Source organism: Thamnophis elegans, chromosome 1 (assembly GCF_009769535.1).
Source record: "Thamnophis elegans isolate rThaEle1 chromosome 1, rThaEle1.pri, whole genome shotgun sequence".
Classification (NCBI taxonomy): Eukaryota; Metazoa; Chordata; class Lepidosauria; order Squamata; family Colubridae; genus Thamnophis; species Thamnophis elegans.
Window position 1 is genome coordinate 130715829 of NC_045541.1, and position 18403 is coordinate 130734231.

General features: G+C 38.1%; 1 protein-coding gene across 1 annotated transcript; it reads right to left on the reverse strand.

The window, feature by feature from the left end:
• Positions 1-3354: 3354 nt before the first annotated feature.
• SYNDIG1L (synapse differentiation inducing 1 like) lies at positions 3355-17077 on the reverse strand. Its single transcript, XM_032208314.1, has 3 exons — positions 16633-17077; positions 10122-10259; positions 3355-3513 (listed from the first exon to the last, which is right to left on the reverse strand). The coding sequence occupies exons 1-3, from the start codon at positions 17047-17049 to the stop codon at positions 3355-3357; spliced, it is 714 nt and encodes a 237-aa protein (XP_032064205.1). The 5' UTR covers positions 17050-17077.
• Between the last annotated feature and the right edge of the window lie 1326 nt (positions 17078-18403).

Consider the following 18403-nt stretch of genomic DNA (forward strand, 5'->3'; position numbering starts at 1 on the left):
TTATGGCCACTACTTTATTTCCAGTTGTCTTTTCTTCCCATTCATTTTTGTTCTTGACTATTCCCAATTTTTATTTTTTTCATCTCCCCAGTCCCTGAACATCTTTCTCCTGACCTAGCAATGTTTAGAGTCCTTTTATCTTTGGGACATCATTCAATTATTTTCTAGCTGATGCCAGCACTTCCAAATTTCATATAGATGGGAGTGTTGAACCACTATTCAAAATTAAATATCTATGGCAGCCCTTAGCACTTATTTATTAGTGTGTTCATTTCCCTGAATTGTCTAAAAGACTCACTAGAAGCATAAGAAAAACATCAGTGTTCTTAATTATCATTCTTTGAGTGAGTTAACAAACAAAATACATCTACTGTGTAAGTTTTGGGAGGAAACATAATCAAAGATATATCCCTGAAATAAAAGCAACTATTTCTTACTGATTTTGCACATTTCTTATACTGTACATCTGATCTTCCCAAATTTAAGCCGACAGTTATCTTCTATACTTCAGTAACTAATAACACCCTCAAGGAGGGAAAGGCAGAATTAAATTTTCTGCCCCAGGAAATGAGAGTTCTTGGTTTCAGAAGGATAAGTAAAATTAAACACTTGTGTTTTGTGGACATACTTAGAAATGTACTTCACAATGAAACAACATAGGTTGGGGAAAATATATAGCTTGAATTAATTATTACCCCTAAAGGAACATGTTATTTTTTGCACATTGTTTCTCAGTTCAGAATCCAGTTTGTTGTTTACTATCTGCTTTGATGATGGAAGCTTACATACTTACTTTTATGTTACAATTGTTACACTATCCATCTCTAAGAAATTGGGGCAGTTTCCAAGCACATTAAAACATTTAATAGTTGAATTATCAATAATAAAAAAGGAGAACACACATTCTTTTTTTAAAAAAATGCACTGTACACATCTTTTACTATCCAGTGATTGCATGAATAGAAAAGGCTTATAATATTTTCAAGAGGTCTGAAGATTAAAGTATAGGCGGGCTGCTATTAAAATAAATCCTGCGTGAAGAGCAAGCTGATTTAGAGAAAGTCATTCTGCCTAATATAGATGACCATGATTTAACTATGACATACTCAACTTCTTACCATGAGGCTACAGAAGCATCATGGATTGTATGGGAATAGATTTTAATATAGTAATCCTAGCACCTTCTATGGCACCCAGAAGCATACTATGTATTACTGGCGCATTGCTAGTGGTGAGCAGGCAAGGTTTTTTTTTTAAATCAGCTTTCAAGTTATTTCCATGATATTCTTTTCTTTCAGTCCAAGGCTAAGGGCAATGAGAGATTCAGAATGGAGATTTAAGACACAATAAAAATGGCATTATATTTAACTGGATGCAATGTACTGAGCCTCCCAATACTGAATTATCTAACTAACAAATGTATGCATACTTACCATACGGCGGACCCAATAGAATCCTAAAAATCTCAAAATGAAGAAATAACGAAACTTGATGATTGTTCTTAGGTGTGAAGAGATCACTGCAATATTACCCATATTTGATTTGATTTAGGCTGTGTCTGCAATAGCCATAGAAATAAATATCTGGACTTATAAAAACTGAAATAGCAAAAATCTGTATGTAATTTAATTATGTATGTGTCTGTACAACATTAGACACTAAAAGGTTGCCATTTTATGTAGAAATGTTACAGGTGGTTTTAGAACCATTTTTAACTGGACTAATCCCAATAATTGATCTGACCTGTGGGAAATTTTAATACAGGTGTTTCTTATTTAACAATCACTTGTTTAGCAATTGTTATAATAGTGCTGCAAATGGGGAGACTTTTGACTGGGTCCTTGTAGTTGCCACTGTCCCAGCAGTCACATGATCATAATTTAGCAATAGTTAGACTTAGACTTATATACCGCTTCATAGGGCTTTCAGCCCTCTCTAAGCGGTTTACAGAGTCAGCATATTGCCCCCAACAACAATCCGGGTCCTCATTTTACCCACCTTGGAAGGATGGAAGGCTGAGTCAACCTTGAGCCTGGTGGGATTTGAACAGCTGAACTGCTGAACTGCAGTCAGCTGAAGTAGCCTGCAGTGCTGCATTTAACCACTGCGCCACCTCACCTTGGAAACTTGATGGCTGGTTTGCAACTATAATAGTCACAGTTTCCTCTGTTCATGTCACTATTTGTGACATTCAGTGCCAGCATTCGACAAGCAAAGAAGCCAGCAGAAAGTCACAAATGGTAATCATGTGATGTCATGCTTAATGACCACGCAGGAGTCATTTAACAACAGCAACTGGAACTGCCAGAACTGCCAGAACTGCCAGCATGGCGAAGTGACATTGTGCTTAACAATTGTATTGCTTAGTGATGGAGTTGCTGGTCCCAATTATTGTAGTTAAGCAAGAACTACCTGTTGATTCCATATGATGTCACACAGAATAGAATTTTTATATATGATAAAAAGTAATCATGCTGCATTATCTCTTGATGGGTTTTGCATGTCATAATAAAACCTGAAATAATATTAATTCATTCTATTTGATACTGTAGTATGCATCCTAAAACATAATTAAAAAATAGAAGGCCCAGAGGATTTCCCCAAAGCTGTTCAATTAGAATGACTATAATTACATACTTTTTCTGCCTCTTCTTTAAAGCAGGTGTTATGTTATAACTGAAGTGACAGCTGAATATGATTCTTCAAAGATGAATGAGATGACACTGTAGGGAAAATCTGACATAGAAGAGAACTCTAGGTGGAGAGGCAAACTGTATGAGAATGGCTCTGAAAGAGACCTATAGGGAAAGCTGGCTTTGTATGGTACTCACAGATGAATTGATCTTGTAGCTAGACTTTCTGGCTCAAAATAGAAACATCTTGACAAATACCCTAATGAAAGTTTTTCAATGAACATTCCCCCATTTTCTTCTCTTTTACTGTGTGCTCTGAACAAGACCGGGGCTTAGTCCCAATAGGAAATTGAACCTCACAAATGGCAGATTTAGCTCACAAGTAAATTGGTCTGAGAACAAGCTGAAGACTTTTTTTTTTAAAAAAAAATCCCATTTTCCTCTTTTGTTCTCAGCAGTCTCAAAATCCAGGCTGTTCAAGCATGCATTCATTTTTGCATGAAGGTGTTTTTTTTAAAAATAGCTTGTCAGGCTATAATGCAAAGTAGGTCAGTGTTCATTCAAAAAAAAGTCTATACAATTCATTTGAATGTGTGTGTGTGTGTGGGAAGCTCCTTTTCAGTCTTTGTAAGCATGTTGTCCTTTATGGCATTTAAAGCACTTAATCCAGGAGGCTTATCCATTGGGGAAGAATGACGGGCATTTTATGTAACAGTCTTTATTATACATGCCCACCTTTAGAAAGGTAAGCAATCAGTGTTACAATCACTCCAACATATACCCCTGTGCCGATGGTAATTGATAGTGCAGCGAGGAAGAGTGCTCGTCGAGAAGCTGAGCTTGCCTGGTGAAAGTCCCCCTTGGAGATGGCCTTACTTGTCTGGAAACAAACGAAGAAATACTTAGGTTACTGTATTGTATATTATTCACTATAACTTGTTATAGTGCATAACATCAGTTGTTTTCCAGCAAAGGAATCTTTCTTGTCTACTGAAAATTAGTTCTGACTGTGGCTGGATTAGATGAATAAAGCAATTTAATTCTATTATAGTCTTAGATTGAAAACTAATGTGAAGTTATGATTCTGGCGTAGACCAGAGAAACCCAGGTTCAAATCATCACTCAGCGATAAACTTTATTGGATAAGCTTGAGTCAATCAATATAACTAAGCTGACAGGATTCCTATGAAGATTTTCTCTTTCCACTCATCTCATTTTTAATATACAAATTATAAATCAATTGCAAGATAAATAAACATTTTGCAATCTATCTGTCAATCAATATCACAAATCCTGTCCAAGGATTAGAGTTTAAAGTCTGGCTATGATTTCCGGAAATGCTGAGAGTTGTTTGTTGGCTGCATTGCCAAATAATATGGAATGTTCAATTCCTCCCTGGTCCAACACTTCTCTATTCCTTCAGTAGTGGTATGTTATTGCTTCTACAAATATTTTATTTGAAATAAATTGATCCAATGTCACCAAAATACTTACACATTGTGTTCATATAAGAAGCATAACCCAGCCAGTTTCTTAATGACAATTCTAGAAGCACATCTTTTAAATGTGCAGGCCTACTCCAATTTTTTTAAAATTTTAATTTCCATTTTCATAACATACACTCACATGTATACTATACATAGCCAGTATCATATAGTATTAAATAATAATTACATCAGTTCCTCTTGTCAACAATGCCCAGAAAAATAAAAACCCATTATAGCTCTTCTGCTCTCCATACACCTCTTTCTTCTACCTCTCTCCAACTTTCTATCTTCCCTCCATTATCCTTTCCTACTCTATTTCCCCTTCCTTTCTCCTTCTCCTCTCTCTACATTCCACTCCTCTTATCCTCATCCTCCTCATCTCCCCCCTTACCCTCTCTCCTATCCCTCTCTTCCCATCTTTCTTCTCCCTTCTGTTTCCCACTCCTCCTCTCATTGGTGTATATCCGCTTCATGTCAATATGCTTAACATATCCTAGTTTTAAAGAAAATAATAATAATAATAATAGTAATGAAAATATAAGAGAAAACAGTATACATGTAGAGTCAAATTACATTAAAATCTAACATATCTCGTCAAACCTGATATACATCCCTCCCCCCACCCTCCCCCCACAAGCCCCCCCCCGCTTGCCCCCCCTGACTTCCCAGAATCCATACACGGTATAGATTTTTAACAAAAACAGTCTAAAATATATTGGAAAAAAGAATAAAAAAATTGATAACATCTTTACATTGAACTTAGCTCCTCCTTGCTAAACTAACTTTAAACAATTTAAATCATTCCTGATCTTAAGCATAAGCTATCTGGAATTTCTTAATCCCGTATTTATTTTGTATATAATCAATCCATTTTTTCCAGTCTCGTTTATATCTCTCGTTTGAGTGGTCCTTAAGATATGCAGATATTTTAGCCATCTTGGCTAAATTTGTGACTTTCAATGTCCATTCTTGAATTGTAGGCAAGTCTTCCTTCTTCCAGTGTTGCGCCACCAACAATCTTGCTGCAGTTATTAAGTGCAAAATCAAATTAATCTCTACAGATGGAATAGGGGCTTGCTCCGTCCACTCCAGCATCAGCCTGGTATTGCAGTACCTCCAGGAACGGCCTACTCCAATTTGTGTGTATAACATGTAACAATTATAGCAGAATAAGGCAAAACCAAGCATCCAGAAAAAAAGCCAACCTTGTGGCCACAACCAACCACTCAAGCCCAAGGCCTGGGAGAAGAACCAGATTTTAAGGGCTCATTTGAATAGGGCTGGGGGGGGGAAGGAAATGCAAATCTCAGGGAGGGCATCATTTTAGATGGCAGAACCCAAGGCTTATCACTGTATGTTGCTTGATAATATGAAGATGGGCAGAAACCACTGAAGACAGTCCTTCATGTACCATTAGGCTTTATACCATGAAAGGTTTTATAGATGAAAACAAGGACCTGTCAAGCGCTGCCAGCTACCTTGAATTACATCTGGAAGCCTATTAGTAACAGATCAGTTCATGAAGCAAAGGTGCTAGGTAGAAATACTATGGCATACCCATAACCGTCCATTCCACTGCGTTCTGAACCAGCAGCAGCCTTCAAGTGGCTTTCAAAAATAGCTGCATGTACAGCATATGCAATAGTTCAAATGCAAATGGTCAAACATCAGTGACAGTTCTAGGTGCCTCTTAGTCCAGGTATGGGTGCAATTGGCAGAATCCATGTGTGTATGTCTAGTAAATTTTCCACCTGGGAGGTCTTCTGCTGGGATAAGAGAAAAGGTGTTATTTCCCTACCAGAACCTGTAAAGGCAACTTTGGTCTGGAGACGGATGACCCTAAAGTCTATCCTCTTTGTGCTTTAAATGGCTGCTAACTAAATTTTGTGTCTTATGCTAATTGGTCATTGTAAATTATATTTGGCATTTTGGGTGGGAGGTATAAGGGCCTCAGTGTGGATTCATGCAGAGTGAGCGAGACTGTGTCACATTGATGGGTAGAGCTAAGCTCAAAATTAAGGAAGAATACTGACTTAAGTCTTATTTTGGCTGTCATTAGATCTGAGGAAACAAGTACACATTTGCTCACTACTGAGTCTCTCTTTCCTGGAGCAATTGGGTTGCAGTGTTAAAAGGTTTTACCAGGAGGCTCTTTTATTGCTCCTCTCTAATGCATTTTGTATGTCTGTGTATGTCTATGCATGTGAGTTGGTTCCGGACTCTGCTTCTTATAGATAAAAGGTTTTTTCCCTTCCCCAAGACGTTTCTCATTTAGAGGCTCCATTGATGGAAAGAAGGAGATGATCTTGACTGAATTTTTCCTCCTGTTTCTAAATGGAGAGTTAGAAGAGAGGAGAAGGTAATAATGGGGACTGAAAAGGAGAAAAGCAGGTAAGAAAGATGGTTCTCTCTTTCTCTCTGTTCCCCCCACCCCCAGCCCAGTTCTTGGTACTTTTCTGAATGAACTCTGCATTCAGACAATATTGGCAGTAATGCAAAAGAATTTGCATTCAATCTATTGCTTTTTGAAATGATGGTTGTATAGCTTAATGTTGCATTATAAATAATTTTCAAACTACACATTATAGATATAATAAAAATCCTATATAGAAAGTTGAGTTGAATCTTAGCATACCCCATATTTAAATACTCTGAAAGACTAAAACTAATACAGATAATTCTTGTATTTATATATTATTATTTTCCTAGACTTTAATTTCTCCAGGATCAATCTGATAGCATATTTCAGTAGAAACCAATTGGCAAGGACATGTAAAAAGTAACCTTCATATTGCATTTTGCACATATTTTAGAGAGCCAATTTGATCTCTCAATTAGAAGGCAATTAGAAGCAAGAAGACTGAGTCTTAATCCTGCCTCAGCAATTAAAGCCACATTTTTAAAAAAGTAAACAGCAAACCAGCAGGTCAGGACAGCATCATTAACGGCCATTGTTTGAAGATCTCAAAACAAACTCTCTAAATTTCAAGCTTAGCGTCCCAAATTTGGAGTCAACAGTTATATTCTGTTGACATCAGTCAACATTTTGTAAGCATCAGAAAGAAAATTACTTCTTAAACTGAATATAGTGGTGGTTAAAAAGAAGCAGACAAACTATTTTACCTCTCTGGTTAAAAAGATACAAGTGCACTTGTTAACAATCAGTCTTGGAACCTATTTAAGAAACCTATGAAACAAGAAGTTGCTAGTAAAATTTGTGAATGGTACCAGGCCTATTAAGTACTGGATATTAAATAAAATGGAATAAAATAATACATTGTGGGACAATGTTACAGGCAGTCATCTGTTAACAATGGTAATTGGGAGAGGAATTTCTGTTGCTCAGCAATGCAATTGTACAGCACCACATCACATGACTTCATGGCTTAGTGATGGCAATCCCTGCAGTGCCCACTGCTATTGTCAGGATTGTGGGTGGTTAAGCAAGGGCCTCCTTGCAACTTCTTGCTAGCTTTCAACCACAAAGTAGGAAGCCAGCAGGAAGTTGAAAGTTGCAGGTGCCTTGCAAACGGGCTGGCAGGCAGATGTGGGGGCTGTGCAAGGTGTATCAAGTAAGGGGCTGTGTCAAGCACCCTAGAGCCACAAGTCTGTGGCATAAAACCCTGGAGTTGCAGCACCTTCCATGCTGATCAGATGGTGACCCCGGGAGACAGTAGTCTGGGAAAGATGAGGAAGGTGAGCTTGGGGGTGGGCAGGATTAGGGGGTATGGACAGGGGTGGTTTTCTCACTCCCGACAGGGGCCGGCGGTGTCCTCGTGCATGCGCGCGGTGCACGCATGCGTACTAGCGTCTGCGCGACACTCCAGCTGCTCCTGGATGATCACGCAGGCGCTGTATGCATCCTGCGCATGCGTGGAAGCGCAGAACTCGTCAAAACCGGGTAAGGACCACGGGCGGGCAGGCGCGCCCTTCGCCGTTCCCGGAAGTTACTTACTTCCGGGTTTGGCGACCAACCGGTTCGCAGGGACCGCCGCGAACCGGTTGAAACCCACCCCTGGGTATGGATATAGATGCAGGCTGGCTCAATTTTTTATCACATGATGACGGGGGCACTGCAATGGTCAAAAATTAAAGATTCAGTCACAACTCCATTTTTTCAGCACTGCTGTAAGTTCAAATGATTGGTGAGCAAGGGCTACCTGCGTATTGATTGATTGATTTGTATTTCATCATTATAAAATATTTTTACAAGGTGGCAAACATTCCAACACACCTTCCTTCTATTTTCCCCACAATAATAATCCTGTGAGGTGAGATGGCCTGGGAGAAAGTGTCTGCACCCACCTGGCTTTCATGGCTAAGCGAGACTTATTTATAGTTTTGAATGCAGAAATATTGATATTCTGCATAGATTGTTGTAGTCTTTTTTGAAAAGCAATTAGCAGTTTTTTATTGCCAGTCTTCAATTTTAAATGGATGCTTCCTTTATGAAAGGCTTGTGATGGAATGTTATTGCTGTGCAAGACTGGATATTTTACTTTTGGTTCCAAATAATTTTTCAGGAATGGGGCTTTGATATGAGTAAGGTAATTATATGAAAAGGAGTATTAGTTCTGACAGTATATTATTAGAATGCTCACCTTTATCATAGCAGCTCTATGGTAAAGAGGTATTTTGTATTTTAAAAGTCCAGTTTTTTGGTCTATCTTTGTTTTGAACACCCTGAGCACAATTGTTCAGAATTCCTTTAATACAACGTAGTGTCTATCCTAGAAGGCTCCAGATTGGTTTAGGGCTAGGTGCAGTCCTCAGTGTAAGTTTATGCAGTTCTAGACACATTTCAAAAGTTTTTTTCTATAGCTGTTTCAATTACTGGTAACAGAGATCTATTCTTCTTTCTTGACAGGCAGGGAAGAAAAGAGAGTGAGAAAGATACACGCAGGTGTGTGTTTGAGAAAAAGAGGAAAATAGGTTTAGTCACCTTTGGTTCCTCCCTGTCCACTATAGGTTTCATGTCTTTTCCATACCTGCATGTAACTCAGACAGGTAATATTCCTGAGCATGAGTCTCATGAAGAGGCAAGGCGAGCAAATGACAAATACACATCAGGACATTATGACATAAACCTTGCCTCTTAAGTATTTGCATGCAACATCAGAAAGTAAGAAAGAATGGAGTTTGGGTTATGATATACATTAAATCTTTTTGATCTCATGAAGGTTAGATACAGATGGCAATGCTCTTTAGGATATTAAGCCCACAGTAGGGAAAAAAAACATTTCTTAAAGAACAGATGATAATTCGTAAAATTCGTAATTTAATAAATTTATATGCCGCCCAATCCCGTAGGACTCCGGGCGGCTTACAAATACAAAGATAAAACAAAAAAAAAAAAAATAGGGGAAAGACGAGAACAATTTAAAAGGAACACACCATACACTCGACTTAGCTGGGGGCTGGACCTCATTCATGGGTCAGCAGCCCCAGGCCTGCCGGAACAGCCAAGTTTTGGTGGCTTTTTGGAAGGCCGCGAGAGTGGGAAGGGTCCGGATCTCTGCGGATAAATCCTGAGTCTCACCTGTTTATTAACTTAAATCCAAGCAGATATCTAGATATCTGCAAAACTGAGAAGTCTAATATTTCTCTCTTGTTCAGACACAGACATTATTCATTAGTCATGAGAAGATCTGAGCTTTCTACAGACAGAAGTCAGTAGAACTACAAATCAGATGGAAGTAACATAAGAGCAATTATTTCATGTATATATTGTTCACTAGCATAAGTAGCAACATTGTGCCCCCCCTCCCATCATTCATTGACTCTAGCTATGTTTTTTTCTTTAAAGAAAAAAAATCTATACAGGGAGCATTTTGTATCTCAGGAAAATCCCAAGTAATTTTAGATTAGATTTATTACTATGAAATAGTAAATAGAAACAATGAGTAGTTGGACTTGGTAGGGTTCATATATAAAGACATTTAGTAAGCCAAGACTAATTTACATACACGCATATTGTAAATTAATAGATGTGCAGTCTTACCCCTTGAGAAAAACAGAAGGCAGCAATTCCCAGGGGCCAAAAACAGCAGAGCATTGAGAAAATGGCTAAGCCTAGGTGGTCTCGTGGAGGAAGCATCAGAAAATTATCTTCACTCTCGCTATCACTTGAAGAGTCACTCTGGAAAGTAAATTAATTTGAAAATAATGACCAATAGCAAACTGTAAGCTTGCCCCACAAAGCATCCAGCAGGACTAGAAATCCAAACACTATGCATTTTTAATGTTGTTGTCTTGACAACATACTGCATTTCTCCTGATACCTGGTAGGCAAATAATTTTCACCTGGCAGGAAACTTTCCAAATGAGGAATGTAGTATTGTCTCAATATTTTATTTATTTGGATGGATTAGGCAGATATGCCATACTCTTCTAGACAGATGGAATAATAATAATAATAATAATAATAATAATAATAATAATAATAATAATAATAATGATGATGATGATGCCAAATGCAGACTTTGCAAAGAAGCTGATGAAACTGTTGATCACATACTCAGCTGCTGTAAAAAAATCGCGCAGACTGATTATAAATTGCGGCACAATTCAGTAGCACAAATGATCCATTGGAATTTGTGCAAAAATTATAATATCAAAACAGCAAAAAACTGGTGGGAACATCAGCCTGAAAAAGTCACCGAAAATCAGATGGTCAAGATCTTGTGGGATTTCCGTATACAAACCGACAAAATACTGGCGCATAATACACCAGACATCACACTGGTTGAGAAAAATAAGGTTACAATCATAGATATTGCAATACCAGGTGATAGCAGGGTCGCCGAGAAGGAACATGAAAAAATCGCAAGATACCAGGACTTAAAAATCGAAATTCAACGACTATGGCACAAACCAGCAGTGGTAATTCCAGTGGTAATTGGCACACTGGGTGCTATTCCAAAAGCACTGGAATTACATTTAAAACAGTTAAAAATTGACAAAATCACCATCAGTCAAATGCAAAAAGCCGCACTGCTTGGATCTGCACGCATATTACGAAAATACGTTACGATGTCCTAGGCCCCTGGGTGGGGCCCGACTAGTAACCAATGCCAAATCCGGCGAAAAAACTGGCCGCTGTGATACAATTGTATAATAATAATAATAACAAACCGACAAAATACTGGCGCATAATACACCAGACATCACACTGGTTGAGAAAAATAAGGTCACAATCATAGACATCGCAATACCAGGTGATAGCAGGGTCGCCGAGAAGGAACATGAAAAAATCGCAAGATACCAGGACTTAAAAATCGAAATTCAACGACTATGGCACAAACCAGCAGTGGTAATTCCAGTGGTAATTGGCACACTGGGTGCTATTCCAAAAGCACTGGAATTACATTTAAAACAGTTAAAAATTGACAAAATCACCATCAGTCAAATGCAAAAAGCCGCACTGCTTGGATCTGCACGCATATTACGAAAATACGTTACGACGTCCTAGGCCCTTGGGTGGGGCCCGACTAGTAACCAATGCCAAATCCGGCGAAACAACTGGCCGCTGTGATACAATTGTATAATAATAATAATAATAATAATAATAATAATAATAATAATAATAACAACAACAACAACAACAACAACTCCGCCGTTGCCGGTCCCAAGCCCGGATGAGAAAGGAGGAAGGTTGGGATCAGGTTGAGAAAGGAGGAAGGTTGGGATCAGGTTGGCATCTGGTCCCGTAAAAAACCCCCCGCCAACCCATACAATATGGTGAAAAAAACGAATAAGAATTCCATACCGCATCGGTCGTCGCGCGGGTTAACAAGGGCCGCGGCGGATGTTGGGGTCCCTGGACATCCGTCGACAAGTGGGCTACAAGTGGACCAGCCAATAAAACGACAAAAATATAGTGCAGATGAAAACCGTGCCATAATGGCCTGTTACTACAACTCAGAGCCAGAAAAAAGAGGATATTTAAAGCGAATGTATGAATTATGGAAACAACAATATCCAGATTCAAATGTTAGTGAACAACGACTAGCAGATCAAAGGCGATTTATTATACGGAATAAAGTGTTTAGTGAAGTTGAACATGAGGAAATTCAGGCAAATTGCAAAACCCAAAAAACAATATCACAAGCGGAAATAACTGATATTCAAGACACAACTAAAGACACTATAGTAGAACTCCCAGAAGAAGCTCTCAGGGAGGAAATAACATCACCACCACTAGAACCAGTTATCACTGAACCAACTGATGAACTAACTCAAAAACAAAAAGAATTGAAGGATAAGATCATGGAGCATTTTCTGCTTAATGAGGAAAGGCAACGTTTACCATCACTAAAATTATTTGGAAACAAACAACATCTTGCCAGTAGAGCAAAAAGGCAACAAAAGAAGGAGCAGGGGCACAAAAGATCAGCTTCTAATTGATAAAATGATATTAGAAAATTGTAAGAACAGAAAAAACGAACTTGAATATGGTCTGGATTGATTACAAAAAGGCATTTGACTCACTGCCACATAGTTGGATCATAAAATGCTTAGAAACAACTGGCATTAGCAAAAATATTACATCCTTTACTGAAAAGGCAATGAAACAATGGAGAACTGAGTTGGCAGTAGGGAATGAGAGCTACGGAATGGTTAATATCAAGCGAGGAATTTTCCAGGGTGATTCACTTTCACCTCTTCTCTTCATCATCGCAATGATCCCACTATCAGTAATCTTAAAAAAAATGAAATTAGGCTACCAAACAGCCAAAAAAGCTGAAAAAATTTCGCATTTACTATATATGGATGATTTGAAACTCTATGGAAAGTCAGAAATAGAAATCCAATCATTGACAAATACAGTCCGAGTATTCAGCACCGATATTTCAATGCAGTTTGGCATGGAAAAATGCGCCACTGTATCCATAAAAAGGGGCAAAATCACTGCATGTGAGGGAATTGAAATGCCCAATGGCCAACTAATTAAATGCAAAGAAAATGAAGCCTACAAATACTTAGGCATTCTGCAGTTGGATAACATCAAGCATGGAGAAGTAAAAACTATTGTCAGGCGAGAGTACACCAACAGAGTTAGGAAAATTTTGAAATCTAAATTGAATGGTGGAAATACAATCAAGGCCATAAATACCTGGGCAATACCAGTTATAAGATACACAGCTGGCATAGTTAACTGGACACAAGCTGATTTGGACCTTTTGGACCGAAAAACCAGGAAACTAATGACAATGCACTACAGTTTACATCCACGTGGTGATACTGATAGACTGTATCTGCCCCGAAAATCAGGTGGCAGAGGATTATTACAAGTGAAGCAAACAGTTGAAGAAGAAAAACATGCACTGGCTGATTATTTAAAAGACACTCAAGAACATCTATTAATCGAAGTAAAGAACAAAAATCTACTGAAGGCCCAACAGACAAAACAAGAATACAGAAAAGATGTGATAAAATCAAGAATGGAGAGTTGGCAGAACAAAGCACTGCATGGTCAATTTCTGGAAAAAATAAAAGATAAAGTGGACAGTGAACAAACTTGGTTATGGTTAAAAACAGGTACATTAAAGAAAGAAACAGAGTCACTAATCCTGGCTGCGCAAGAACAAGCTATCCGCACAAATGCCATTAAGGCCAAAATCGAAAAATCCTCTGATGATGCCAAATGCAGACTTTGCAAAGAAGCTGATGAAACTGTTGATCACATACTCAGCTGCTGTAAAAAAATCACGCAGACTGATTATAAATTGCGGCACAATTCAGTAGCACAAATGATCCATTGGAATTTGTGCAAAAATTATAATATCAAAACAGCAACAAACTGGTGGGAACATCAGCCTGAAAAAGTCACCGAAAATCAGATGGTCAAGATCTTGTGGGATTTCCGTATACAAACTGACAAATTACTGGCGCATAATACACCAGACATCACACTGGTTGAGAAAAATAAGGTCACAATCATAGACATCGCAATACCAGGTGATAGCAGGGTCGCCGAGAAGGAACATGAAAAAATTGCAAGATACCAGGACTTAAAAATCGAAATTCAACGACTATGGCACAAACCAGCAGTGGTAATTCCAGTGGTAATTGGCACACTGGGTGCTATTCCAAAAGCACTGGAATTACATTTAAAACAGTTAAAAATTGACAAAATCACCATCAGTCAAATGCAAAAAGCCGCACTGCTTGGATCTGCACGCATATTACGAAAATACCATCAGTCAATTGCAAAAGGTGACACTGCTTAGACCCACATATGTACTGTGCTGATACATTGTGATATTGAAGGTTCTTGGGAAGAATTTGATGCATATGATGGGATTTCACATTTTTTAATATACAAGAATAATAAAAGATATGCATCAAGAAAGAACATATAAAACAGAACCAAAACATGCCACACAAAAACTTACAGGAGCTCACCTACCACCCTGCCCTAAGGCCTGGGAAAATAGCTAAGTTTTCAGTGCTTTATGGAACATCTTCAGGATGAGTGTCATATTACTATTCCAGAGGGCAGGTGTTGCAACAGAGAAGGCAGTAAGTCCAGCCCAAACTCAAGGAATAGAGTCAATTTCCAGGCTCCAGGCTCCTTACCTGCCACATAACTGACATTAATATGAATAATCCTCTGAGAACAGAGATCTAAAAGATGGTATTTGGCATAGTCTTCATCACTGGTGTCTGTCTTAAAAATGAAAATACCTGGCATTGCCAGGGAAGTAGTTATGCTATCAGTAGGCTGACTGAGAAATTTCTCCTTGACTTCAGCCCATATCTTATTTAGTTTGAATGTCTAACAGTATTTTATAGATTTTAGTAGGATTTCATTCAGACAATACTACACAAACGATTTTCAACAATTACAGGTAATCCTCAAATTACAACCCAAATTGAGCCCAGAATTATGGTCATAAGTGGTAGAAGTTATTAACATAACTGCACTTAATGACCATAATGCTGATTTTCCCCATTGTGGTTGTCAAGTGATTACATTAGTTGTTTAGTGGAGCACAGGGTGCCTTGGTGGATGGGGGAGGCTCTGTGACATGGCGTGTAGGCTTGCACTGCCTGAGCTGCCAAAGCTCACACATGGCCTGCCCCAGGCCTCCCAGGACCTCCTCCACCATCTAAGACACTGCTGTGAAGAGCTGCTTCTTTCTTGCCCAGTCTCTAAAACTGTGCATCATCAACCCACCAACATGTCCTTTGCCCCTCCCTATAATATTAAGTACCACTCACCTCACTAATCAAAGTCTTTTCTAGTCTTACACAACAATAGTGGCTAAAAGCATAAAATGTGCCTGTAGGTAAACAAGTAATCAGAATACAAATCTAATCTAGTTCTAATGGTGTGTAAGGAAGGAGGAAAATTTAATGTTATATCAGGAGCAAAGATATTGAAATGCACGTCTTCAAATAATTGATTTCAATTTTTATGGGCAACTCTTTTAAGAAGTCCCATGATTTGAGCAGAAATCTGACCTCTAGGAAAATAAAAAAGGAAGATAATGCTAACAGCTTGAGTTGTACTATATTAGAGGACCTTTATTGCTTTTATAGCTTAGTGTCAAATATATGGGTTAGCAAAAAGTTCAGCTTCCTTTATCTGAACTTGTTTTCTAATTATTCATACTTAGTGTCACAATCTTTTGTTATTAAATAACTCCCTGTGAACTAGTAAAACAAAAAATTACAATGATAATAATAATAGTGATGATCATGGTAATAGCAATACAGAAACGAAGTAAGAACAGCATTCACTGCTGTCAGCTTCCACCCCTAATGCAAAGCAGTTGGCATCCTATTGATTTTTGTTTTTTCCCACTGAAACCTTCTTCTTCTGCATTACCTTGCTATAATATTTCTAGGACATCTATTATTACCTTGGCATTTAAGTACAGTAGCATTCTCAGCCTCCTAGTTTTCCTTTTATGAAGTATTTTGCAGTCCTTCCCTTCATACTTTCATTTGACCTTCTTTCCAGCTGCATTTTCATACACTTCCCCCACCCCTCCTTAATACTGTAGTGTCATACTGGGAGGAAAAATGGATTTTATAATTTCTGTAAGCCATATCCTCTCATTCCCCTCAGTTAGAGGCAAAATGCTAACATTAAAAGTTCTTGAATTAAAAGGTATTTCTGTTTTTCCTCTCAAGCTGAATGCTCACTTTATTAGTCGGGGATTTGGGATTTCACTGGAAAATTATTTTTCCTGAGTATTGATAAAATAGAGCCATTTTTCATATTTAAGTACATTCCACGTTTAGATTCTAAGGTCCTAAGCTACTAAAAAAATTATTAGTCATGTTATTCTTAATTAATTATGCTTTAATTTCTAATTCTCTAAAATAAAGACAGATGTCTCTTGGGAAGAAACAGTTAGTGTGTTATATATAATCTCTATTTTGTGTATTATTATTGTTTTTATATTAAACATTTAGAATTGTTATTTAAAAATTAGTCCTAAGAATGTGTACTCAGAAGTTTCTGAGTGTATATTATGAATGAATCCTTAGAAGTTTACCTCATATTCCTGCAATTCCTCTTCCTCTACTTCATAAGATACTGTCTGGATTTTGATATCATTTTCCATTAGAGATCTTCCCTGTGTTTCTTGCTCATCAGAAACATCAGCAGATGTGTCTTTGTTTTCCATGAAGGTTGTCTCACAATTGTCACCTTTGTTGTCCTTGACTTTGACACTGCTTTCATCCTTCACCAGAATGAAATTTGGACCATACAGCGCTTCAACAGCTAGTTGAAGAGAACTGGCATCCAACAACTGGTGTGTCCTTGCATTACCTGAATTTTGGAAGATATAGGAATATAATTTGCCATGACAACGATGACCATGGTAATCCTGGTGATAAGTACAGCTACCATGAAGGTGTCCATTGTTCTTGGACAACAGTGGATTCTGAAGTTCACTCACACTTTCCATTTTCCTTTAAAACTCAATGGCAGATGCTTCTAAGATAAATCAGTGTTCTGAAAGAAAACAAACAAATAAAAGCCCAGTGATTCATAAACTGTAGAAATGAATTAAAGAATTCAGCAATGATTATATCCATAATAAAGAGAAGTCTGTACTAGTAGAAATCCAAGGACTGCAGTCAGATAGGTTCTAGGTTGTACTTGACCCTTAGCACCTGAGCAATGCTCTTTAGATAAAAATTGAGGAAGCTACCTATCTAAACTAAACATCAACCTTCCTTTGTTTGTTCCTGTTCAAAAGTATCACTAAAAAGAATAAAATACAGAAGAACAAGTCATGATAAAAAGAAATCAACATGGTTTTCAGAGAGGAAAATCATGTCATACTAACCTTTTTGCTTTTTTGAATGTCAGTGTAGACATGGATGATCAAAGAGTTATATGCTTGGAATTTTCAAAAAGCCTTGGACAAATCTCAAGTACCACGGGATTGTAGAGCATCTGATTAAAAAAACAGAAAGGAGGAATACATGGACACTTTTCAGATGAGATTATAAAGTGGGTTTTCTCATAAAAGTATATTGTGGTTTGTTACAGTCTCCCTCCCCCCTCCCTCCCTCCCTCCCTCTCTCTCTCTCTCTCTCTCTCTCTCTCTCTCTCTCTCTCTCTCTCTCTCTCTCTCTCTCTCTCTCGTGTTTGTGTATGTGTGTGTGTGTGTGTGTGTGTGTGTGTGTGTGTGTGTGTAAAGTTTAATAGTTTTGGCCTTAGGGTGCTATTGGTTAGCTCCAGATTTGTAATAAGATCACATTTGTTTACAAGCTGATTTTGCATAAATGAGCAGACATGGCATGCATTACCAAAATGTACTAATGCTTACTACCCAGGTATGGCCTTGTCCAAGATTTGCCTTCTGGGTTTGAGGTTCTTCATCAGCCACAGCTCCAAAGCCTAACCAGAGCGCTGTTTGACAAATGATGAAATTGATTACTTTATAGCAAAAGTTAGAGATCTTGCTCATGTTTTTCCCCCTCTGCTGCTTGGGAAGTTTCTTTACTGAGCTCCTCAATATTATTGCCAATTTCCTTGATGAAGGTGGGGTTTGGTAAGAGTCAAGAATTCATGGCCTCAATGGCAACCATCTGATTGTTCTAGATAATCTCTAGTCTAATCCATATGGATGGCCATATTTGAATCTTATGTTTAACTTGGAGAAGTTGGCTGGTCTGACACATTTAATAGACCTGGATAGGATCTGGAAAGAGTAACTGGAGCAACATCTTGAACCTGGAACCATTTTTGCTTGTGCAATTCTATCATGTATCAATTGATTCCATGTCCCTCTTGGGACTTAAGGCAATGCA